The sequence below is a fragment of the Biomphalaria glabrata genome, chromosome 18 (genome assembly GCF_947242115.1).
Source record: "Biomphalaria glabrata chromosome 18, xgBioGlab47.1, whole genome shotgun sequence".
NCBI classification, from domain to species: Eukaryota; Metazoa; Mollusca; class Gastropoda; family Planorbidae; genus Biomphalaria; species Biomphalaria glabrata.
Window position 1 is genome coordinate 9,969,624 of NC_074728.1, and position 27,891 is coordinate 9,997,514.

At 33.5% G+C, this 27,891-nt stretch overlaps 1 protein-coding gene across 3 annotated transcripts; it reads right to left on the reverse strand.

The window, feature by feature from the left end:
• Positions 1-3,192: 3,192 nt before the first annotated feature.
• LOC106076381 (dymeclin-like) lies at positions 3,193-27,891 on the reverse strand. Of its 3 annotated transcripts, XR_008775910.1 has the most exons (17): positions 27,480-27,891; positions 26,932-27,151; positions 26,391-26,537; positions 23,138-23,265; positions 21,501-21,591; positions 20,629-20,754; positions 19,948-20,081; positions 13,577-13,765; positions 11,853-12,034; positions 11,469-11,594; positions 10,987-11,100; positions 9,467-9,561; positions 8,752-8,860; positions 8,167-8,349; positions 6,225-6,338; positions 4,268-5,080; positions 3,193-4,213 (listed from the first exon to the last, which is right to left on the reverse strand). XR_008775910.1 is itself a non-coding variant. In XM_056017290.1 (16 exons), exons 2-16 carry the CDS (start codon positions 27,069-27,071, stop codon positions 4,916-4,918), a joined length of 2,043 nt encoding a protein of 680 aa, XP_055873265.1. In that variant the 5' UTR covers positions 27,072-27,147; positions 27,480-27,891; the 3' UTR covers positions 3,193-4,915. The 3 variants fall into 3 exon arrangements, 2 of the variants coding, with proteins under 2 accessions (XP_055873265.1, XP_055873264.1); XM_056017290.1 differs by having other exon boundaries at positions 3,193-5,080; positions 26,932-27,147; XM_056017289.1 differs by having other exon boundaries at positions 3,193-5,080.

Here is a 27,891-nt window from a genome sequence, read left to right on the forward strand (position 1 = left end):
ATTCATGTCAAATTACACAAACTCTGTCTGGAAAGGGGAAGGGCGGTAAAATGAAAACGATTAATTCTCGCTCCTTTTTATAATTTCTGCTATTGATTGCATTTTGCATTAAAGAATAGGGGTTGGGCGACTCGATATAAGAATTTACTTTATAGCATATATAAATTATATTAGTGACAGATTTTTGTAATTTTGTAATTTCTTACTATAATACAAAAAGAAAAAGTATTGATTTGTCCGATGGGGGGAAGGGGATTGCATGTATCACACTTCCACCTGTTCATATTATATAGATATTCGACTAATTTTGTTCACATACTATGATTTCTCCATAAAAGTAGGACCGCCCCCCCCACTCAAAGGGTTTAGATGGGAAGGGCGGTGGAGGTATTCGCTCTTCCCCTTCCAATCGGCCAACAGGTGAACGAAATTATATAAAGACCGGTTAAAATACAAATAACAAGTTTTAATCATATAGATATTTAATTGATTCTGTTAGCAAGCTGTGATTTCTACAAATAGATTTAACCGCCCCCCCACTCGAAAGTTTATGGTGGGGGGGGGGGCGGATTGATGCCATCGCCCCCTCCCGACCCTACCAAATCGGCCAAAATACTAGAAAAGGGGGGGGCGAAATAATCTAAAAATAGGTTGAAATATAAATAATTTGTATATATTATTAACATAAGTAATAAATTCGCATACAAATTGTGTGAATTCTATACCATAATTCGTCCGCCCCCCCCCACCCTCGGGGGGGGGGGGTCGGCCGAGTAGGGGGGGGGGGGCGATCGCCCCTACCGCCCCCCCCCTGGATCCGCCAATGCGTAGCAGAAAGATCGTAGGACCCGTTTTTGATATCAGCGTCCTGGTTCCGCCCTCCATAAAGTTCTGACTTGAATAGAGGTATTGTAAAAAGACAAGAGAAGCAACCATTACCATCATAACCAAGAAGAGTTATTGCAAGGGAAGCAACCAATATTTATAATAAGACATATCGCAAGGGAAGCAACCAATAATTATAGGAATACTTAAGGGAAGTAGCCAATATTAACAAAGAAGAATTAGTCTTATTAAAACAATGATTCAAAGGTTAAATACTCATGGAATAAAAATACTATTAATAATGAAATAAATATCAATAATAAGATTTATCACAAAGGAAATAATCTATATTACAAAAGGAAAACTTAACGCAATGGGAGCAACCAATGCCAATAAGTGGACTACATAAACAACTCTTATATAATTCAGAAGATAGATTCTCATAAGAACACCACGGTCTCTGGATCAACGAAACAACTGACGTACTTCAATGTATTAAAATTTTATTTTAGCTTGACATTTTTAGTGGTTAGGCCTACTATTTAGCAGTCGATGAGAAATGAATTATCTTTTTAAGATTTGTCTCATGTTACTAGCAAATATTAGTGTCATGAGTAGCAGAATAAGGTCACAACTGGAAGTTCAGAACCATTAGTGAAGAGGACAACGTCTTATTACGATATAACTAATGCAATATAGAGGGAACCCAAGCTCCTAATGTATTGTTCAGCTCGAAAGGACCTTCAAAAGACCCATTGACCACAAGAGATAAATGTGATATTTTGACAGCTAAAATTTGCTTTGTTTCTAATCTCTTGGTCAAAGAATATTTAGATCTTCAGATTCTAACAGGACAGAATTCAAAGAGGCATGGCACAAGGGCAAGAAGGTCTTTATTACGTCTGCTCAATCTCCATGTGATGCCTTCTTGGATAAGCAAAACATTGAAATGAATAGTAAAAAAAAATAAAAAAATTAAAAAATTCATTAATGTATTTGTATCCAATTACTGAAATTATTTTTTTTTACATTGTTAGGTATGTTTTAAATGTAAGCCACTGATAGACATTGAATTAATTCCAGGAAGATTTAGACATATATTACATCCCTTAAAGGTTTTCACAGCATGAGTTATAAAATAATCCGGAGGCTGATATACATCTAAATAGAGGTGCGATGGGTGACTGGCTAAGCGCTTGGCTTTTGAACCTGGGGTCCTGGGCTTGAATCTCGGGATTTTGAAGGCTTCCCTGAGTCCACCCAACTCTAATAGGCACCTGACTAGTTGGGCAAAGTAAAGGTGGTTGGTCGTTGTGCTGGCCACATGACTACCTGCTCATTAACTGTTGGCCACAGAAACAGCTGCCCTAGAGACCGCATGGTTTGAAAGTGGAGCTTTCTTTTCTTTTATACATCTAGATCTATGAATGTATATAAAAACAAGGTCACTTCATCAACAATTAAATTTTTTTTTTGGTCAATGTGCGATTGCGTTGTTAAGGCTTTGACTTTAAGCCCTCGTGTCATCTAATATGTAGCTATGTATAATTAAAATACTTTTTAACATTTTTGACATGTAATTTTAGTGTTTATAGATATTTCCCTTTCTCACTTCATTCCTAAAGAGAAATGAAATTCTCAATGTAAACAAGTATATAGGTTGTGAGGAGGAATTTGTAGTTACTTTTATTGTTTGTATTTGATGTAGGATCTCAATATTATCTTACATGATGTAATGATCAAAGGCCAAGGTGTGGTGGAAACTTTTTGAGAGATGAGAACGATTAGCATGCTTATGATCATGTCACTGAGAACTCATCATTATTTATTGAATACTGGCATGTCATTGAAAACACTGATATAACAGTTGTATTCTAATGAACGGTGAATTCAATCCTCCTCTAGAGCCAATTCATATCATAGATTATTATCGCCTATATACACTCTGTTTTAACCCCTGGGGGAAATATGCAACACTGGCCAAGAAATTACAAACAATTTACAGCAATACCAATCAATGGATTCTGTATGTACTATCAATAGCCTATAAATTGATTTCGATTAACACACAAAAACATTTTTTACATTAGCTTTATACCTATAGTTGTTAATTTTTTTTTTTAATGACATATTCGATTTTTATTTAATTCTATTTTCATTTAATGTGCCACACTTTTTGTCATGTAAATGAAAATAAATGTATGAAATATGGTCTTAATTTCATCCTTTTTACAATTAGTATTTGTTGGATCAGAGGATGAAAGGAACAGGACCCATAAAAACAAACACACAACAAAGCAAATAAAATAACAATTTGAATAAGAACAATTTTTTTTTATATATTTACAAGAAAATATTTCAGCCAATATTTACAGTTTCAAAAAAATTTTTTTTGTTTCTTTCAAGATTCATCACAATTGGAAAACAATAAATAGATCCAATGTACTTTATAGACCTAGATATATATATATGTTACAACAGGTATTTTATAGATATATGACACAGCTAGAAAACAACAAACTCACACTATACAAAAAAGTACCCAGCTTTAGGTACCACAAATCAGGTTCCACATGACAAAAATAGAAAACTAAGAAACAAAATAAATAACCCCCAGAAAAACATAGAATCCCTTTTTCTCAAATAATGGAAACAGCTCTCAGGTATACATTTTTTGTGAAATGAGTTACAAGTTTATAAAGTTTTGTGTTTGCCAGTGTGCTGGCAGGAGCTCTTACTGTTACTAACTGTAAACAAAAATAAATTAATAAACCCAACTTTTACATCAAAAATACCCATCAGCACAAACATTAGAGTGAAGTACTTTATACACAATAATATAAAATGAATTAAAATGAACTATACTAAAGAACAACAACACAGCAGTCCTGGAGAATCTAATTGGAAGGACTTGATCCAGTTCATGGACAACATGATCAAGTAAAGAGCTCCTGAGGACACATTCCATCTCCCCCACCCCCCTTAGAAATTCTATGTGGGGACTTGGTCCTGGGGAGAAAAAGTAGGAAGGAAGGGGGGGGGGAGGGGCTTTCCACTACACAATTAAAGTACCAGAACCTTGGCACATTCATTCAATATTGAGATGAGCAAAGGATTTAGACACATGAGGGGTGTAGGTAAGTCAACTTGTGGGTCATTTTTTGTGGGCCAGTTGGAGACACCACTGAATGTTGACCACCAGGAACATGGATCATTAGTGGACCACCTGAGACATCTATCATCATAGAAACACCTGAGACACCTATCATCAGTGGACCACATGAGACATCTATTATCAGTGGACCACCTAAGACATCTATCATCAGTGGACCACCTAAGACATCTATCATCAGTGGACCACCTGACACACCTATCACCAGTGGACCACCTGACACATCTATCACCAGTTGACCACCTGACACATCTATCATCAGTGGACCACCTGACACATCTATCACCAGTGGACCATAGGTTGAGGAATGCTGGTCCAACCAATAACATGTTTTCAGAGACTATATGACATTGACTTACTGATCAGCTGACGTGGAAAGAAAAGGTGCTATACTATTACACAGAAATGCATCAAACAAATTTTATGAAAGCAATTAATGTTTTATTGGAATAACCCAAAAACTGATATGGAATTAAAATTAAATATTAAAATTTTACTTCGTTATTTCAAATGGGATAAGACCACTATGATTCCCAGGGACTTATTTTCTGGCCATGAGATGGGAGGTAACCAACTTGGGTTTGAAACACATTTCACTGTATACACATTTGTACATATTAGAAATGAACATTGACAGACTAACATAAATTGTGATTCAATAAAAATATATCAAGACTATGTATAACTCAATGCTAGAGGTCACAAACAGTCCAAACTTACAAAGCTGATACACAGCAGGATCTTTTCCTAAATCAAATTTCCTAACAGGAAGTCTGACACCACATTAACTCTTTCCTGCAAGTCTTAAAAGGACTTAATCAAGAGCAGCCAATACAAGCTTAGATCAAAGGAATCAAATGTTTGGTACAGTGTAAAAACCAGATATGAAGGGAACATTCGTAAACATTTGCTGCTCAGTTAAACATGTTTAATTTCACTGTCAGAGTTGAGAGAAAATAGTAAGATTCTATTTGCGTTGAAATATAAACGTGACGAGTGGTACACCAAGGACCAAACATACGGTAGGAAGAACTCTTCTGGACTCTCCTCTTCAACGTACTTAAATTTAAGCTCTGGAAATTTCTGGGAAATAAATTTTTTTTAATAAATGTTAAAATAAGTAGACTTTTGCTAACAAGATGACTATTCATTATTTAATTTAAAAACAGCTTAATAGGGGAACACAAATATTGTCATTCCCATTTGTCAAGCTACAATCAAATATCAGCATGAAAATGTACTTTTAAAATGAATACTAAATAAATAGATCTAGACATAATTTTATTTTTAAATGTTTGGATAAGTTGCCAATATCTTAACTCAGTATTTTGTTTGCAATTGAGGACATTGTGTCATCTGTCACTGATTGATATATATAAATATATATATACTTTTTTTTTTAAAATGACAAACATGACATAAAGAAAAGACAGAGGAGAATGGAGAAAGACAGTCAACTGATCTTGTGTGGTGTCCCAACAGACTAAGGGATAGGTGAAGATGAAGGCGAAACAAAAAATCCAATTAGAATTAATTGAAACAATTTCTACTAAACTAATAATCAGTTTCCTAAACCTAAATTGAAAAAAAAAAAAAAAAAAGGATAAAGTTTAAATTTTAATATAGTTATCCAAGGCAAAAAACAAGAGAAAAAGTCCAATCTATCCAAGACAAAAATAGACAAAAAAGTCTAATCTATCCAAGACAAAGACAGATGAAAAAAATCTAATCTATCCAAGTCAAAAGCAGAAGAAAAAAAGGCCAATCTATCCAAGACATTTCCTCACAGATAATTAGGATCCAAGACATTTCCTCTTAGATAATAAAGATATCATTATTATTATTATTATAATTATAAAGTGAAGAATACCAACACAGTTGTCCTATCCATTGTTTTAGTAACTTCTATATCTAAGCATCTAGTGCAGGGGTTCTCAACCTGTGGGTCGCGACCTCCTTGGGGGTCGATTGACGATTTGCCAGGGGTCGCTTAAGACCATCAAAAATATGGATTGTTATTGTCTACTCTTCTATTTCTGTATGTGTGTGTTGGGGGGGGGGGGGTTGCGGCAGAGTAGGGGATTGTAAAAAGGGGTCACCAAGCTTAAAAGGTTGAGAACCGCTGATCTAGTGTAATTATTAGACATCTGAGTGAGGTGAAACTTATATAATAAAATAAGCTCAATCATTACAAAGTTAAAATTTTCACCAAACTAAATATTCATACTTTCAGTTTTTCTTTTTTGAAGACCATACTTCCATCTTTGATTGCCTGTAGGACACTGCCTGGTGATGGGTTGGCGCCAAGATGTTCCAGACGAGAAGAGAAAAAGGCTAGAAGCTGGGAATGTTGAAAAGTTTGGTTTATGTAATAAGACACTAGTCTGGATCTATAAAAATTGCAACAAAACTTATCCATACATCACAGTTTTGTCATCTGGGTGGTTTTTAATGGTTTCTATATCAAGCACACAACAAAAAAATGATTTTAGGTTTTGAGATCAAAATAAAATCAAATGTAAACAGTTTTTTTTATTTACATAAGAGCTATCTAGTAACAATTTTTACAAATCTTATATCAACTCACTTTGTCTGATAAAAAGTTTGCACACATTATTTCTCCCACACCCATTCTCAGATCAAGTTGAAACTTTGCATAATTATTCATTCAAGACATGAATTAATAAAAGAAAAAAAAATTAGTCAATTAATTACTGGTAATTAATTATTTTGTTTGATACCAACAAGGGAAATTAATTCTTCAGTATTCACAGATATGGCAAAATATTTAGGGTTGTGTCCCTTTAGATAATTGAACACATTATTTCTCCCACACCCATTCTGAGGTGAAGTTAAAACTTTAAACAATTATTTATTGTGCCTAACAAAACTCCATGAATCAGTTATTGGTATTTTTTTAAAATATTGAATAAGGGAAAAATTCTACATTATTGAGAGATATAGTTGTATGTGCAGAGTTCTTTCGCTTTGATAGGCTTTGTTTTTTTTTAAGGATTTTTAAAATTGTACTTGTTTATAAACAGACACACAATCTGCTTAGTCAAGTGATATGTCCTATCTCAATGATTCTGCCATTGTGGACTAGGCTGCAATACTCTTCATTTCAGAAGGAATGTCAGAATCTTACAAATCCAATTTGTGTTGGGTTTCATCTTACTTAAGACATATGATGGCAAGACAGGCCTACAATTGGGGATGTTCTTGCCAATGCTGGTATTGACAGTGTAGAGGAACTTCTTGCTGTTCGATAGGTACACTTAGCAGGGCACATAAAACTTATGGAGGACAAACTGTATGCCTAAAGCAATACTTTTTTTGGTGAGCTGAAGGTGGATGTCGTAACAGAGGTGCCATGCTCTATAGACCAGCTCATGCACCAGCTTGTCTAACTGACATATAAGAGGGAACAGCAGGCACCTTACAAATGAGACAGCTGGAGATTTCTTATATAAGAGGGAACAGCAGGCACCTTACAAATGAGACAGCTGGAGATTTCTTACTAAGGTACTGGAATACACATTTAATTATTTTATAGCTTTTATATAGCGCTACTTTCATGCTTATAACATGCTAAGAAGGCTATGGTCCAATCTCATTTGTGGACCAGTGTGTGTGTGTGTGTGTGGGGGGGTATCTGGGAGAAGGTTTTCCATGCTACCTTTAGGCGTTCAGTAAACACAACTCTGCCCAAGTCGGGTGTCGAACCTCGAATCCCCCTTCATAAGTAGCCAAGCCAAGTTTAAGCGTACTTAGCCTCTCGACCAGGCTTCCCTAAAGGATAAACTACTGCATAGGACAGAGGATGGCAAAAAGAGCTCTTAAACCAACCAGCAGCAGACAGTTAGTTCTGAGCTGGATGTATTAAAATACACTACATCTTAGCTAGGACTGCCAAATACTGCATTCCTCCTTAATCTTCAGTCTCAAAGACGAGAGCTATTATTAATAAAAATATACAATTTGTTTCATAATACTAAAATAGTGTATGTAAGTGCTATAATATATTCTCTTTCATGGATCAAAAGTTGAAAATACCAGAGCTAGATTAGATGTATCTCAATCCTCGACAGCCTTACTTTATTAATTTTCCCAAATTTTGCGCAAGGTGCACATATATTTAAAGAAATCAAAACAAAGGATGCACCTACTGTGTCAATATTCTGTATAATGTCCTGAAACGTGGGATGTCCTCTAAAAGCACTAAACAAGTTCCTCTGGTACAGAAGTGAGTAGATCAGGTGAGGATTACTCTGGAGGCCTGAACTCAGACAAGAGTTGATGATCTCTAGCACCATGCGCAGCACTTCCTCCAGAACAGACAGATCCTGGAGCTATAGAGGATATAATAAAACTTACAAATTATAGTGAATGCATGAAAAGTTTTCAGTTTTTGACAAAGAAACTTGTTCAAAATAACTACAAAATGGTTTGTGGTATGTAAAAAAAAATCTATTTTTCTACATTTAATGAAATAAAAAGCCAATGTATGACAACCATTACACAATAAGTCTGCCCATTTCCTTATTTTAGAATTAGATCTCAATTAGAAGGTTTAGTTCAATAGTTAAATATTTAAACCTCGATTTTGAACCTTCAATATCTTGCTATATAGAAATTAAACATTTTATGAGTAGACTCCCATGGAATGATAGTATAATACCTTTTGGTGGGTTGTTCTTTTTATTCAACTAGATTTTAATCAAATATAAAAAAATTAGACATAAAACTCGTACATAATCTTGCTGTTCATTGTCTGTCTGTTCATCATTGTTGCCACTGAGTGCTGACTCTCTGATTTGGTCCACTAGTTTGGAATGGCGTTTACACAGTTGTGAAAATAAACTGGAGAGAAAATAAAAACAATGAAACAAAAAGTAGCTAACAAATGAAAACATGGACAAGACTATAAATGTTTCTCAAAAATATAAATCTATATAATAACAATAATAATTTAATTTATAGAGCGCTGTTAACAAACAAAAATGTAGGCTCAAGGCGCTGTGATAACATTATAAGCATGAACAGGAGAGATAAAATGACAAACTAATCTAAAATGTTTTAAACAGATATAACTGTAAATTAAGATCATATTTAATTTAATTGGCAGCGACTATTATGAGTTGATGAAAGACTTGGAGTAGGTCTACTTGGACCAGACATTCCCCTCGCAGAAAAATTAATTAAATTACTATATCTAAACTAGGATTCGTATGAATTTACACGTTTAATCTTAAAATTACTAGACGTAGGCCAATGTTATGAATATGATCATGGCATTTTGTTACCGGGTAATGCCATTACATTGTTTTAAATTTTTAATGACTAGTGTCATTTGTAAGGGAAAATACAAATCCATTGTGCAGAGAAAATAAACTGCAGACTACTACAAAAAAAAATACTCTGACAGAATTTTATGTCTTGAAATCAAACTTTATTTTAAAAACTAACTTGATGATTTTCTGTGAGACAAATGCACTCAGGTTATTGAACTGGGCAGACATATTGGCCAGTGCCGCCAGACAGTTGGTGTGGAGGTATTTATCCTGAAAATAAACAAAAGCTATTAAATTACTGTCCCACAAAAATAGTCACATCAATGTACAACTTTGCAAGACCATAAAAATATCTGTGCGTAACATTTTAAATACCATGAATGGCCTTTTTTTTTTAAAAAAGCATAACAATTTTAAAAAAATAATAATAAAATGATGAAGATTTTTAATAAATAAAATGAAGATTTTCATTAGTGCTATAAAGTAAAAATTTTCTTTAAAAAAAAAAAAAGAGGTGTCTGTCAATAAAATCAGCTTTTCAAAAGATTTGGCTTCAAATTTGTAATCTAAAATAAACAAGATCACTGAAGCTGTCATAGAATTACAAAAACTATTTGTATCACCTAAAATAATTTTTTTTACTGCTTATTTTAGCCACTTCTGCTTCAACATGTGGAGCTCCCTAGAGTAAATAGAACTACTATTAATATTAGTTTTTCTATGTTATGAAACTCTAGTTTGTATAAAGCTTTGGGTGATTCTCTTATCTAAGTGAATGGTCAGTCAATAACACACTTCAGACTGTACAATAAATAATATTTGCAGTCAAGAAATATTGTTTCCAAGTTTGAGTTATTGTGGAGAATGAAGTCGACAAGGATTAAAACTTTCAAGCCCACAAGTTATTTCTTTGAGCAGAAGAACAAAGTTGGCATCAAGTTTAAAAACAGTTACATTTAATTATTACTGCATTAAGGTTTTGGTACAGTAAGACACTCTTGTCAAGCAAATTTGCCCTCACAAATTATAAATGACTATATTAGCTCCATCATGCTTTGCACATCTCAGACTAATTGGGTCTGTACACTGAGAATTATTTAAATTAATAATAAGCTATGCAATTAAGACCTACAAGGCAATCGATGACGGAGATGACAGTGTTAAATTATAGAGGGTTAAATTAAATGGATTTAAACTATAATAAAATGGTGTTAAATTAGAAGGTCTTGAAATAAAAGGTATTAAATTAGATGTTAAATTAAAAAGGTGTTAAATTAACACCATTTAAAAAGACTGTGTTAAAATTAGTATTAAGTTGTCAAGAAGCCAGCACTGAGAGAGCAAATGCATTTTCCCTCAACTCATGTTTTGGTATTCCTCAAATTTGGTTGGATTCAATACTACTCTAGTTGTCCTTATAAAACATTTTCAGCCTTAACAAAGATTTCAAATAGTAGACGTTTGTTTGAAAACAATATTTTAACTTATTTTTACATTAACCAAATTCAAAACATAATTGATGTCAATGTATTCACTTCTTTACAAATAAAGTTTTAAAATCAATGGTATAACAGGCTTAAGACCTTCAAATATACATAAACATGCTACTATGATTTTTAACACACACACAAACATAATTATTCACTCTCACTTATTCCAAACCACAGACAAAATAATGCGAAAGTTTGAACGTACCCTCATCCTGGTCATGTTGTACTGAATGGTCCTAATCACCACGAGTATAAGTAAACCACCCAGAGAGATTTCTGAAAGAGGGCGCTCCTTATACCACTGAACATTCTTTACCATCTGGAATACAAGTTAAAAAACTGAATGAGTTAATAGCACTGGAGCTTTAAAAAATGTGTTTGCTGTCAGCTATTCTTTCATTTTGCTGTTTCCCTGGATGAAGGACAGTTTTAGATCTTTGTGGAATACAATAAAACATAACTCACTCTCAGTCTTGAATCTCAGACAATCTGAGCCAGAAACACATTTTATTAGTTGGTATGGGAAATATCTTTCAACTCCAGCCATTAATTTGTTTTCTATCTTCAAATATTTCAAGGGAAATGGAAAAAATAGGTTCTGCATTGCTAAGTTAATTTTGTTTTACTCACAGAAACCACTTATAAAAGAGAAACTCTGGACAGGAGTGTATGGAAACATGAACCTACAATCTCATGAACAGCCTTGTTAAAGACTTCGTCTTCGCTAAGTATCAACAGGATGATCAAGCCCATGTAGATGTGATGGGAGCTCTTCTCTTGGGAGTCATACAGTATCTTCAAAAGTGGCATCACCTGAAAACAGAATACATCATTTGATGTATAATAAGCCTACTCAGCATAGTTTCCCCCATAAATAGCTGATCAAACTCACAAGTGAACTTAATATCATGACCTAGTAAAAGACTACATGAATTTGACTCAAAGACTTTCAGTTAAGCAATCAATGACAGTCAATGGCTACTATCTCCCTTTCATTAAACTGTAGCCTAATTTTTCTACTAATTAACAAATGGTCAACATGGGAGTTTGATGACCTGAAACACTACACACCAGCAGGTCAATGTTGGTCCGAGAAAGGATGAAGGCTTTCATGTTGGGGTTCTGGTGCAGAAGGAGATAGAGGAGCAGTGTGGTCTGGTCATCGTGTAACGTTTGGCACAGGACATGGTACACTTTGCTCATGTCCAGCTTGAAGGTTGAGGCAGAATGTGTCAAATTGATAGCCCCAGACTCTGAAAATTTAACAAATCAAATGTGGGGGAAATGAAGATTATTATTTATTTAAGTTAAAAAAAAAAAGCAATTTTTATAAAAAGAGCAATAATTATGTGATGGGTGGAAGAAATATTTGTGTACTTTTATTTTTCAGAATAGCATGATCTCTGTCAGCATATAAGTTATGTTTTGATATCAAACATTAATCTCATTTCTGCTTTTATCTAAAAAAAAAAAATTAAATTAAAATGTGTTTTTTTTTAAAATATATCAGTTTTGATTTTTTATGCCTTGGCTCGTTTGCTCAGGTCCCCTGAAATTCTAATGATTAGAAATAAGCCAAGGGCATATTAACTAAATGACTTGATAACTCTTTAAAGTACATATAAAACATTTAATGCAATGATTATTTACTATGTACAGAAAGGATGGTAACAATGTAAAATTTGATGCAATTTCATGAGTAACAACTACCAGTACAGATGATGTAATAGAATCATAACCCATTGATACAAATCAAAATACTAGCCCACAACATCCATCTGACCATTGAAACGCTAGCCCAAGCTTCAGCACAGGTCCGAGCTACAGTCCTTACAATATTTCCCTGTGAAGCAGCAAAAGACTAAGTCTTTGGAATATTACTCTGCAAAGTATGGCAGTGAAACAACTGCTATGGTTCAAAAGCTATAGTGATTACAGATGCCAGACATTTAATCCCTAGCTGTGTACAGAGGATTAGCCTCTTTAGTCACATGAGAAAACTGCAATCATCTCTAGAGACATAAAATGTCACACACCATGAGACTTTAGAGAATCCCCTACAGAGATGAAGCAAGGCTAAGATCTAACTTGATGTATTATGGGATAGCTTTGAAAAAGATTTTATTTAGATTTATTTACACCAATATTACAACATTTTCCCTGACTATTTATAACTGAATATATTTTATTCAATAGACACACATACTGTTACATCATTGTGTGAGAGCTACTGTGGCATGTGGTAATCGGTGTTCTCTGAGAACACCTAATTATCTTTTGTTTGGAATTATGGGCAAGCCTCTTTTTTATCTGGCCACATGGTCATACGGGCAAGCTTTCAATTAAGTCCTCGGAGAGTAAGGACATATGTTTTGAGGAGCTCTATTTGCATTGAGTGGAGTGCTATAATGTATCATTATAAAATCTATTAGATATTGAATCTTGCAAGTAATTATTGAAATATTGTTCATCGGCCTGGATTAGCCAGAGTGCTATTACTTTACATTTCATAAATATATTGTCTGCTATTAATGAGTTAATTTGTGAATTTCAATATCTGTTGTGCCACTCTAGTTATAGTAGACATCCCCAACAATAGAAGTGCAATAATTCAAGAAAAGAGAAGAAGTTTAGTTAGTATACAGCTGATACTTTAATAAGCACCAGAAGAAGTGTTACAGAAAGTAACATTCAAATGATATTGCAATTGATTAGAAACTTAATAAATCTGGTTCACTGGTATCAAAATTAGTGACCTAACACTGTTGCTGACAAGTAAAAAAAAACTTTTGTACCTTGTGAATCTGTGAATGAGAACAAAGCTTGTCTATAAGGGTTGTGTACACTTTTATCACAAGTGCAGTGATTGGTCAGCACCAAGGTGAACAGCAAGCTCTGATTGGCCAAAAGAGTCTCAAACTGGTCAACCTCAGACTTCTTGCCTTTGCTGGCCATTCCCAGAGTGACCACACTCCATAAACTTGCTGAAAGTCAACCAGGGAAAGAGAGGTATTAAAAGGAAACAGTAATGTAATATGAAGTTAAGCAGTATTTGATAATGCCCTAATTAATAGTAAAGAAGTGTGCAAAGTTAGTTTATATATATATATATATATATATATATATATATATATATATATATATATATATATATATATATATATATATATATATATATATACATATATATATATATCAGGGTTAGTAGCACTTTTCCATGACAAAATTTTAGGAGATTTTAGGAGGTTTTTTAAGGATGAAATGTATGATGTGTGTGTGTGTTTCCTATCCGTTTGTGTGATACATAGTAAAACATACACAAAACTAAGCATTTATCAAATCAATTATTGTTATTTGATTTTTAAAATAATAAATATCTTGCCAATATGCCACAGAAACAATGTTATCAGCTGTGGTATGTCCACAGAAAATGTAATGAAAGTTATCTTTTAATCTAGTAACAACTTGACTGTCATCCCAAAACCTCAAACAACCATTTTTTTTCAAAGATTTATTTAAAAACATTACAAATGGTTACTTTTCCTTTTTTTTTTAAATAAGAAACATTCTTAGAGATGCCTTATTCATGATGTATATTCTCTGTGATGGAAATGTACATTTTTAGTTCCTATGTGTATCTTATCTTATCTTATCTTATATAATACAGACGTTACTTCAAAAAAGAAGATGATTACGTCCTACGCGTCATGCATTTAGTCATGCATATTAACCAATGACTTAAATTCTGCCAAGTCACTGGTTTTCCTGGCTAGCTCAGGCAAACCATTCCATGCTCTAATAGCACTAGGGAAGAAGGAGTATTTGTACAAATTTGTCCTAGCATATGGGACGAGGAATGTGCCTTTATCTTTGTGTCTTTCAGAGTATTTTATTAAATTTTGTTTTTGTATTTGAAGATTATGGTTCAGTGTTTTATGTATTATTGCTACTTTACTTTTGAGCCTTCTGTCCTGAAGGCTTTCTAAATTTAGTGATTTTACTAAAGGTGTTACTCTAGCCAAATGTGAATATTCGTTTGTTATGAATCGCACTGCTCTATTTTGTGTCTGTTCCAGTTTCTTAATGTTTTCTTGAGTTGAGGGGTCCCAAACGGAGGATTCATATTCTATTATTGGCCTAACCAAGGTTAAATAACATTTTAGTTTTATGTTCTTATTTGATTTATAGAAATTTCTTTTAATAAATCCTAATGCTTTGTTTGATTTTTTTGTAGTTTCATCAATATGTGGATTCCATGACAGTTTTTCATTTATTATAACACCTAGGTATTTTGCGTTTTTAGTCTGTGTTACTGGTTTGCCATGAATAAGATAAGTGGAATTAATTTGTTTTAGTTTTTTTGTTACTCTTAACAACTGACATTTTTCTGGGTGGAAAGACATGCTCCAATTTGATTCCCATTTCTGTAATTCATCTAATTCTCTTTGTAAAATATCTGTGTCTTGTGTTGTTTTTATTGTTCTATATATTATGCAATCGTCTGCAAATAATCTGACTTTTGTTCCTGAAGTAATGCAATTTGGTAAATCATTTATGTAAATTAAAAATAGTAGTGGACCCAAGACTGTTCCTTGAGGTACACCTGAGTTTACTGTTATCGGTGTTGATTTAGAGCCATTTATTATTACAGTTTGTTCTCTCCCTATCAGAAAGTCTTTAATCCACTGATGCAGTGGACCATTAATGCCGAAATATTTTAATTTTTTAAGCAAACTATGGTGGTGAACTTTGTCAAAAGCCTTAGAAAAATCTAGTAAGATAGCATCTATTTGTTCACTATTATCTAAACCTTTTGAAAAATCATCAATTAGTCCTATTAGTTGTGTTTCACATGATCTATATTTCCTAAAGCCATGTTGGTATGGTGTGAGGACATTATGTATGTCTAAGTGGTTTATGATGTTGCTACATATTATGTGTTCTAGGATTTTACATGTGATGCTGGTAAGTGATACTGGTCTGTAGTTTCCTGGGTCAGATTTTTCTCCTTTTTTAAATAGGGGGGTGACATTAGCTTCTTTCCAGTCCTTTGGTACTCTGCCCTGGTTAAGTGAAGCCTGAAAGAGTATTTTGAACACTGGGGCTAGCTCATTACTTAGTTCTTTGAGTAATCTAGCTGGAATACCATCAGGTCCAGAAGCTTTATTTGGTTTGGTGTTGGCTAATAGTTTTTGAATTCCATTTTCTTGTACTACTATATCTTCTATGTTGTCTACTTGGTTCAAATTCAGTAATATGTCTTTGTCTCCTGGGGCTGAGAATGCCAATTTATATCAGGTAGGTTGAAATCACCCATAATCCAAAAAACTGCATTTTTATTTGTCTCTTTAAGTGTCGTAATCTGATTACATAGTTCCTGCATGTATTCTAAACTAGAATTTGGTGGTCTGTAAATGCTGCCTATTATTAGGGATGTTGAGGTGGTATTAATTTTACAAAATGTTGATTCTATATTTTTTGAGTTAGGTAAGGTAATTTCTTCTGCTATAAGAGTGTTTTTTATTGCTAAAAGAACTCCTCCATGATTATCAGCCCTATCTTTTCTAAAAATTTCATAATTACTATTGAAAATTTCTGCATTATAAATTTCAGGATGTAGCCAAGTTTCTGTGCCTGCAATTATGTCTGGTTTCTCACATTCTAATAAAATTTCTAAGTCTGCTGTTTTGTTCCTAATGCTTTGAAAATTTATTACTAAGGTTTTAAGGTATTTTGGTGTTACTTCTTTAGTAGGTTTGTTTAGTGAGGCTGTTGTATTAATTTTAGTAGATTTAGGTTTAACAGGAGTGGATCTGGCTAGTGGTTGGTGAGTTTGGTTTGGGATGGTGTTTAGGATGTTGTATGGGTTAGAAGTGTCTGCATCAAAGGAATCAAACAGTCCTGATGTAAACTGAGGTAACCCACACGGTACACAGTGCCATGATGCATCTTTGTTGCCTAAGGCATAATACACAGGTGTATTCATATGGAGACATGATGCATGGTACCATTCATCGCAGGTGTCACATTGAATGGCTTTCTGTTTCATGGTGCATACTTTTTTGCAGATGTTGCATCTATCTTTAGATCTAGGCCCTGGATTTGACTCTACATCTCCTGCTATTAATATTAACAGTGATAGGTATTTATTTCTGCTGTGTCTGATTGAGAACTTCCATTTGTGATGGGTAATCTTCTTTAGTGTTATGGATGTGTATGTTAGGTTATTTTTTAAGTTGCTTTGATCTAAAGTGTGATGATTGATTATGACTGTTGTTTCTTTTTTAAGTTTAGTGTTGACTAAGGTAGATCTGGTTCTGTGTTCAGCTAGTATGTATTTAGTAATTATTAGGATAAATAGCCAGAGCAATTTCATGATGACTGTTGTTGATTTTAGTTTTTAAAGGGGTCTAGTCTAAATCTAGTTTAAGGTTTACAATGCCTAATTTATGTCTAAATCTAAATTGAAAGCTAATTTACAATGACAATTAAATCAAATGAAATGGTTTATTAAATTCAAAATATGGACCTAGACTAGATCTAATTCTAGATCAATATATTTACGTGTATAATTAACTATATAGAATATTACTATTAGTTATTATTAGTAGTATTAGTAGATGATTAGTAGATCTAAAGCCTTAATTAAAGTCTAAGTCTAACACTAAAACTAGACTAGACTGACTTGACTAGGTCTAGATTACTCTAGATCTAGTCCTAAGGGCTAAGCTAAGAGTTGTTAATTTGAATTTAAAAAAAAAAAAATGCTGAATTATAGATACTAGAGTCATGGTGTGCATTTGAGGTAATGTTTTATTCTTCTATTAGTTAACTTAAATCCTTTTCATAAACAGAGCCAGTAATATATAGGGCAATATTGGCCTATTTGAATGTTTAGTTGACATTTGCTTACTAAAAAATGGCTTTTGGATTTGGGGGGGGGGGGGGGTTAGACCTATTCGCGTTTTTCTCCCTAGCAGAATCATTTTCAACCATATAGTTTCCCTGGCTTTTTACGAGTGAAATAATTTTTACGGACTTTTCACAGCTGTATGAGAAATATTTTCGTTAAATCTACAGTAGATCTAGACTCTTGATGTAAGTCACTAAAATTCGCGGACTTTTCAGGGATGTGAGAGAAATATCTTCACTATATATATTCTAGTGATTTAGCGTAAATCTAGAGTCTAGATCAAAGTCACGAAAATTCGCGGACTTTTCACTGCCGTGTGAATATTATCTTCACTAAATTTACAGAAGATCTAGACTATAAAGCTAATTCGCTAAAATTCGCGGACTTTAACTCTAAGTCACTAAATTTTGCGGACTTTTCACGGCTGTGTGAGAATTATCTTCACTAGATTCTAGTGATTTAGAGTAAATCTAGAGTCTAGACATAAGTCACTAATATTCGCGGACTTTTCGCGGCTGTGTGCGAATTATCTTCACTGAATATACCGTAGATCTAGAGTCTAGATCTAAGTCACTAAAATTTGCGGACTTTTCGCGGCAGTATGCGAATTATCTTCACTGGATATACCGTAGATCTAGAGTCTAAATTTGCGGGCTTTTCACTTCTTTGTGCTAATTATCTTCACTAGACTCAAAGTGATTTAGCGTAAATCTAGAATCTAGCGTATTTCTAGAGTAATCTAGACATTAGATGTATCGAGATCATTAAATTGACAAAAATTCACGGAGTTTTCAGGTTAGGTGCGAATTATCTTTACTAGATCTAAATTAGATCTAAATCTAAATCTAGATACTATTACAGTTACTAGATACTAGCTAGATCTAGAAGATTTACGGACTTTCCACGCGAAATCACTCTTAGTCTTACACTTACAACAAGAAGATTTTAGGTGAGGGAGGGCCCGGAGGAGTGTAGCCTACAAATTAGTCTTGTAATTGCTCTAATTATAGGCAATAGTCACTACAGACTAGATCTAGCGCGTCTTTAGTGGTAACAATAAATGACTTCAGAAAAATACTGCCAGGTGAAATGCTTGCTTGATCCAAGGCCATCTTCAATCACGAGGTCGCGCTTCACAAGTGGGTGAAAGGCGGTGTAGACGCGTCACTGGTCAGCTCATTAACACAGCCAGCCCGTAAGGTCATGCGATCAGAATGCCAAGTTACGCTGTTGTTTTTCCCCTCACATTTTTAGCAAGGAATAAGCAAGATTTTTTTTTTTTAATATTGGGTAAAAATTTTAGGAGAGTGGACAAAATTTTAGGAGACTTTCGGCAATTTTTAGGAGAATTTTAGGATTTTAGGAGACTTTTCATTTTTTAGGAGATTTTAGGAGTTTTTAGGAGCGCTACGAACCCTGATATATATATATAAAAGATTTTCAAAAGGAAAGGCATAGGCAGTTTTGATAAAAGATTTATAATGTTGAATATTTTTATTTATCAAGAGATCAATGAAATTGATAAAATTAAAGCTTTTTAACCTGCTGTAATGTTACTAAACCTTAATAAATAAAAGACAAAGGCTAAAAGTTTATTAAAAACCAAATATAAGACTTTTCAATCATTTTACTTGGCATTATCACATTTTTAAACAGTTTGGTAGATTGCAAAGCCATTTTCGTATTGTTACATATACTGTGTGTAAAAAGCAGTTAGAAGTTGCTGTTAATTTATATTTTCATAGTAATCTAATGTACATTATGTTTCCTTATATGTATTAAGTTTTATAATTATTTCATATGATGATATTATTTTTTTTTTATTATTAAAATGTTTTTTTACTATGTGCAGACAATCAATCAGAAACAATGACAAAGACATTTTGCTGTATTTTGTTCTGTCTGAAATTTTACTGCCAAGACCAAACGTTTATCTTATTTCTCTATAATAGATTTCACCATCTATAAGTCAACTATAAATGCGTTAAGAAAAAACCCACAAAAAAAAACAACAACTTTTACTTCACTATAATGATTCCATGACTTCATTTAAAAAAAAATCAATTTCAATGTTTCTTATATAATTAAGTATTCACTGTCAGGGATAAGTCACTTTTCAAATATTTTCTTGGTAAAAGAAAGCTAGATGTGAGGGACAAGTGTAGGATGTAATAATCTTCTTTTTTTTTTTTTTGAAGTCATGTCTGTATTTTGGTAAGATAAGAAAAGTTCTAATGCTGTAACAATACTTACAGGCAAGTGCAGCTGTAGCATTGTAAATGAAGCTCCCATCCTCGGACTGATTCCTGTACAGTTCAGGGGGACACTTCTCTTGATTGATGTAGTTCCACATTAAAGCTTTTATCAGGAGAGGGGCATGTATGGCACTGAAATGTAGATTACAAACAAAAAATTATGAAGTTGGTTTTTTTATTGATAATCCATGGAGGTTAACATCATCAAGTAATGGGTTGGCAGCTCTTAGTATGAGATTCACCAATCTTAGTTATTGGCTAACAAATTAATTAATTAATTGGATCACTCTAAACCAAAGTTGCAGCCATCAAGCTTCAAATAATTGGTTGTGATGACAAATCAACAAGGGAAGAAAAAGGCTGGGAGATCAAAGACAGCAGGGAGGACATCGAGGTTATGGTTGCAGCCCTAAGCTCAACTGGGAGTGAAAAGGATTAAATAAGCCTTCAAGTTATTTCCATTACTTCAGATTTTAAAAAACATGATTGCACAATAATTTTCTTTTACTCAAACTTTGATGTTTCCCAAATCTTATTAAAGTTATTAAAGTAAAATGATGCAATTTAGATTAAATATTTGTCTGGAAAGGAGAAATTAAGTTAATAAAAAAATATAATGTTGAGAAAATGTTGTGCCTTGATGTAAAATTAACTCTGATAAAAATATAACTCCATTTACCATTTTCCTTGCATGAGAATCTTGTAAACAGCAAAGTTACTGGCAGGCTGGCTGTGATACATTTGAATAGACAACAGTACCATAAGAGTGTTGAGTGTTTCAAGATGGAGGGCATATGTGAAGTTTCTGGAGAATTTAATGGATGAGAATCATTACAACAAAGAATTTTTTCAAGCACAAAAATACTTCAAATAATTGTATAATTTTAAGTATTGCTTTTTCTATGTTTTTTTTTCTCCATATAGCACACATATTTGCTATGCTATAATATGGAAAGATTATCTTGGAGAAGGATTTGTACTGTCTTTAGGTGCTCAACAAACACAACTCATGCCTCTTTCAAAAATTCCTAGGCACTCAAACTTGTAGCCTCGCAGTCAAGTATGTATGCTACAAAGTAGCTACACCTTTTAAACTAAAAAAAAAGTCTACTATGCAAATAAAAAAGCTTCTTTTTTATTTCAAAATGACTGCTGTACTACATAAAAAGCATTTTCAAACCTTTTTTTTAAAAGAATATAGAATTAATTAAAAAGCTTTAAATAAACCCTGAATTTCTTGGAGCAGTTAAAGTGAATGTTCAATAACCCAAACACCTTATGCAAAGAATTTATACTTTCTTTAAATGCAAAAACTACTTTCAAGGACCTAGACTAAACTGTTTCATCACACATGTAGAAGCAATAAGAGTGTTTCAAGGATACTATTTCATCAGTATCTCTATTCCAAGGTTTCATTCTTCCAACTTCACAATCATCAAAACTTAAATTGTTGCATTTACATCTCTGATGCTTGCTGCTAGTAGTCATACTATACACAAGTAGTTCTGTTGTACACAAAATTAACTCATTCATGCAAATTTTTTTACTTACAGAACAGGAACATCTACAATAAGTTCAACCAGAGCATTGATAAACTCTTCAATCTGAGATCCAATCTCTGCTGTATCATCAGCAGGGGTGCCTACAATAATAAAAGTTTACTGCAGATGACGAAATATTTTATATCAAGATTAAATTTAACATTAAATCATATAGAAAAGCTTTAAAAAAAATAATTAAAGTTCTGATCACCTTATCAGAGCACTGAAACTGAATAGAAATGTAAATCAGGTTGTGAATTAAAACTAAAAGAATAATAGAAAAGAACTAAACATATAAAAACAAAAAAGTTTTTTTTTTATTTCTCACATTCAGTAGTGTACTAAACTGAGAAACCAAAGTCAAGTCAGTTGATTTCATCTAGATTTAAAAAAAATAAAGTTCCCATCTCAGATCTTGTGATCTATACAGCTGATGATGTTTAAGGTCATCTGTTTCTTTGGCCAATGGTTAACAAGCAGGTTGTCATGTGGCCAATGATCAACTGCCTTTACTTTCCCCATCTTTAAGTCAGGTACCCATCAGAGTTAGGGCGCCCTAAAAATCCTGAAATTCAAAATCACAGTCTTCACTGAGATTTGAACTCAGGTTCTGAAGCCAAGCACTTAAACACTCAGCCACCACGCTGTCGCATCTAGTTAGCTTTGAGATAAAAATGTTTAGGGTGAGTTTTATTTCACATTGTAAAGTTATTTTAATAAGGATTCGGTCGTATTTCTATTTTGTAGTTAGATTAGAAGATTAGAAGAATCAGTTATTTGTCTTTCTATAGGGATTCAGGTTCTGGATTCCAGATTTCAGATTTTCAGTGTTCAGTCTTGGTGTTACATTGGGATATTGTGAGTTTTCGTGCTACTATGAACTTTGGTTATCTTCATCGTTGGTGAACATTCATCTTGGCTAGAAGATACTTACCATGAACATTTTTTTTATATGAAGTGAACTGAACCTTTCATAGAATCTTTGGCTTGAAATAAAATATTGTTGAGGGCAATATTATTGGACATCAAACTGTTTTAAATACTATTTAATTTAATTGAACTGTATTATGCTATATGTACTTATATTCATTTTTTTTTCATTCCCATTAGTCATGTGTCATTTCATTGTATAAATCTCATTGGATTAAATGTATAAGTTTAATTGTAAATCATCATACACATCATTGATTAATTGATGTACAGCTGGGTGTGTGTGGTGTGTCTGTTAGACTGAACCTTGGGACTGATATATAGTTATTAAATAATAAGAAATTATACATTAATTATAACACACACGCACATTGCAATCCAAATTACATTTTTAATATCTAGACAACTTAATAATTATTAATTAAATAATCAAAGTCTTCATACGTGCCTATCTATATTTAAAGCTACTGGGCAAAGAGCCCTACAATCATTTTCAACAGCATGTGTTGCAAGTGGATAAATATTGGAAGTAAGTAGGCTTAAAGACTATTACATTAATCTAATTTTTTGGTGTACATGCCAAAAACTGCTGCTACTAACTTTAACAGGCTATCTCATGCTAGACGTCTGTCAACTGAACTAACAAAAAAAAACCAACCTACCCTGTTTGTATTCAGCACAGATTTCAATGTTAGTTGGAAAACAACAGAATCTTACCATCTTGTTTTGGTGGAAGACAGTCAAACTGATGAAGCAGCAACTCCTCACTCAAATGTTCGACAAAATATTTACAAAGGCTTCGTATGATAAACAAGGCATTGTACGTCTGCCAAATAAATATGTTACTGAAAAAAAAAATTAAGTGTATTGTAGTTAGTAACTATCGCAAATGTTAAAAAAAAAAAATAAAACATATACAAAAGAAAAACAAAGCATTCAATTAATATTTTTTCCATTTCTGAGATTAATTTTAGTTCTAAGTTTCAGTAGGGAGTCATTGGAAGAGTGACAAATGTTAACTATATATATACATATATATCTAGCCAGCTTTTTTGCTGCTGAGCAGTCAGCTCTTTCGAAGACAGTTGCAAGGAAAAATATTGTGCTGTTTTCTTCAGTTGTTCAGCACTGCCGTACAGGGTGTTGGTTATGTTTTTCCATTTCTGGGATTAATTTTAGTTCTCTAAGTTTCAGTAGGGAGTCATTGGAAGAGTGACAAAAGTTAACTATATATATATATATATACATATATATCTAGCCAGCTTTTTTGCTGCTGAGCAGTCAGCTCTTTCGAAGACAGTTGCAAGGAAAAATATTGTGCAGTTTTCTTCAGTTGTTCAGCACTGCCGTACAGGGTGTTGGTTATGTTTTTCCATTTCTGGGATTAATTTTAGTTCTAAGTTTCAGTAGGGAGTCATTGGAAGAGTGACAAATGTTAACTATATATATACATATATATCTAGCCAGCTTTTTTGCTGCTGAGCAGTCAGCTCTTTCGAAGACAGTTGCAAGGAAAAATATTGTGCTGTTTTCTTCATTTGTTCAGCACTGCCGTACAGGGTGTTGGTTATGTTTTTCCATTTCTGGGATTAATTTTAGTTCTCTAAGTTTCAGTAGGGAGTCATTGGAAGAGTGACAAAAGTTAACTATATATATATATATACATATATATCTAGCCAGCTTTTTTGCTGCTGAGCAGTCAGCTCTTTCGAAGACAGTTGCAAGGAAAAATATTGTGCAGTTTTCTTCAGTTGTTCAGCACTGCCGTACAGGGTGTTGGTTATGTTTTTCCATTTCTGGGATTAATTTTAGTTCTCTAAGTTTCAGTAGGGAGTCATTGGAAGAGTGACAAAAGTTAACTATATATATATATATATACATATATATCTAGCCAGCTTTTTTGCTGCTGAGCAGTCAGCTCTTTCGAAGACAGTTGCAAGGAAAAATATTGTGCAGTTTTCTTCAGTTGTTCAGCACTGCCGTACAGGGTGTTGGTTATGTTTTTCCATTTCTGGGATTAATTTTAGTTCTAAGTTTCAGTATGGAGTCATTGGAAGAGTGACAAATGTTAACTATATATATATATATATATATATATATATATATATATATATATATATATATATATATATATATATATATATATATATATACATATATATCTAGCCAGCTTTTTTGCTGCTGAGCAGTCAGCTCTTTCAAAGACATATGCAAGGAAAAATATTGTGCTGTTTTCTTCAGTTGTTCAGCACTGCTGTACAGGGTGTTGGTTATGTTGGGCTGGAGTGGTAGGAAGGGGCATTCAAAGAGGATATGATTTACGGTTTCATAAGGGTGGGTGCAGTGTCTACAAAGGAGGAGTTGTGTGAATTTATTTTATTGAGATGGTAATTTAACAGAGGTGTGTGTCCTGTCCTTAGTTGGAAGATTGTAGATTGCTCTTTGCATGGGAGGAAGTTAATACTGTCCAGTTTGTTAGGCATGTTCATTTCCTTGTACCTGGATCTGCCTGTGTTTTCTGTTGCCCATTGGTTGAGCCACTCCTCTTTGTGGTTATTGATTAACATTGACCTTATGGTGAGGTAGTTAACAGGTCTGGTTGTTCCATAGATGATCCGGCCTTTGATAGCTTATCGGCCCGTTCATTTCCCATGACGCCAATGTGTCCAGGGATCCACTGTAATGTGATATTTATGTTTAATTTTGTCATCATCTGATGTATTATCACAATTAGTGTTGTCAACTCTCTTGGGCTTTTGGAGGTGCTGCTGTTAAGTGCTTGAAGAGTGGATTGGGAGTCTGTAATGACAACAATATCTGATGGTGATTGTATCCCTTCATCCCGGGTACGCTGTTCAGCCCTTTTTTCAACGTGGCACCTGGGTGGAAACGGTTACTTGAGGGGGTAACTAGGCTAAATGAATGGCGAAACATAACTCGCGTGGGTATGCCCATGGGTAGACGAGAGTCCGCCCATGGGTAGACGAGAGTCCGCCCATGGGTAGACGAGAGTCCACCCATTGCATGGGCGGAGTTGCAAAAGAGTCCCCATAAACCTGTCACACATCCATGCGCTGTTCCTCAAGGGACCGTTACATAAATGGCGAGTCACCCACAGTTAGCTTGGTATAACAAAGGAAAATGGCGGAGGCTCCCGGTGCCCTCGGCCTTCGGCCATGTACAGCCAAGCATGCATCGGCGGCCAAAGGCATTGGAAACAGCAATGCTTTACATAGGCATTGACTGGGGTCTCTCACAAACAGAACTGTGTTCCCACAGGTTTTTTTTTTTACTGTTTGGTGTCCAAACAGGGTTTTTTTCAAACTTAGAGCTCGAAGAGCCTTTGGCTCAGCTCTTAAGATGATCAAAAGGTATTCCTTCATATAATTTGTTTTCAACTGTCTGCAAAACTATTGTAATTGCCTCAATTTTGGCTTGAGAGTTTGAGCAGTAGTTGCCACAGGGTGCACTTATTTCAAAGTGTTTATTTTTGGGGAAGACCAGGAAGGCACCAAGACCAGCATTTATGGTGGCTTGGAAGGCTGATCCATCAGTGTGTATATATAGATGGCTGTTTTTGGATAGCTTTCAATTGTTTCGAGTGTGCCTACTTTAAGTTCCAGTGGATTTGATTCTTTTGTTAAATTGTTTTGTTCATTTATTAAATGTGTTTTAATGGTTGGTTGTTTGTAGTTAAGTCCAGGAGTTCTGTTTGAGAATCTGGTAATTTTGCTGCTCTATTGCGCCTTTACTTAAGAGGTTCAATATTGGAGTCTATTTCACAGGCTGCTTTGGGAGTAGTTCTCATACCTCCACTGATTAGATGCAAGGCTTGGTTTTCGATATATATATATATATATATATCAATAATTAATGTGCATATAATATATATATATTTATATATATATATCTATAAATAAATATATATATAAATATATATATTTATACAACATGCTCTGAGTAAACTTACTCTTCACACTGTGCTGAGGCCTTCAACTCTGAAGCTCTGATTAGAAAATTATAAATGAGTGCCCTTAGATTTCCAGTGTGGCAATTGTTTAATGCAAAATTTCTGGCTATAATTTCTGTAGACTCTTCTAAAACTTTGGCATCAGAGCTGAAAATATACATAAATAAGAAATTGACTCTAAATTCGAAGTTCTAAATTTGAAAAATTGTCAGTTTGATAAAACTTTAATGTGTATATATGCAAATGGACATTTAAAAAACTTACAAGCAAACTTTATTGTGAAATTTTACTGTAAAAAATATGTACAATATTCTAACTCATACATTCAAACCCTTGATCGTAAGCATAATTATGCTAGTAATCCTAAACATTCACAGCTCAAAGCAAATTTGATACTAGCTCTAGTAAAAAAAATTAAAAATTTAATGATCTCTAGAATCTAATCTAGATCTTCTAGTCCTGAAAATGTTATCTGATTGGTTAGATATATTATATATATTACATTTTGGCATATTAATGTAATATTTATAATTTAGCTTACCTGTTTACTGGTATTTGAAATGAAAATGACAATAATTGATTCCAAAATGGATCCATAGGATCGATAGGGTGCTGGCTCGAAAGATGTTTTAAATACTCATTATTGGGCAGCTCACTTAGACTACTACTTGTAGTTCCCATTTTTTGAAAAGGTTATGTAATTGTTTCCCTAATGACTGTCACTGACACTGTGCTGTCAGCCGTGACACTCAAGAATCTGGCTGAACAGAATTAAAAAACTAAAATTACACTTAAACAGTTAAAGAACTCACATTATTACAAATGATCACCATGATCAATGAATTATAATAACAATTATAATTTATATCTATCATTAATATCATAATCAAGAAAATATGAAACTCCAAACTCATTAAAAAATTGTGTTAAAAACTAGAACTAGAATCTAAACGATTTACTTAGTCGGTCTAAGTAAATGTAAATCACCACACACTTGTGACACTACGTGACTACTCACTAGTCAAGACTAGTGACTAGGCTGTCTAGGACTAGGTCTAGGATTAGGACAACTACAACTAGGTGACTTACCGTGACTAGATCAGTGTAGTAAGTGAGTAGAAGACTTTGCCACTTTAGCTTTATATTTAATTTATAATACTAACTAGTTTATTAGAATAATTAGATCAATTGTCAATAGTAATATTAATAGACTTGAAAACTTGGTCTTGAATTAATTATAATTAATAGATTAGATCATATAGATGATCTGCTGAAGTCTGAAGTGATTACAGATTAGTGACTAAATATGTATATAGAATCTAGACTAGTGAATCTTTAGTTTAGTCAAATTTATAGAGTTGGAATAGACGGACTAGTCTAGACGATTAGAATTTGATCTAGAAATCTATATATAGTCTAGATCTACATCTAATATCTCTAGTCTAGATATGTGTTCTTGGTTATTCAATAACAAAAATTTTATTTTATTGACAATACACGT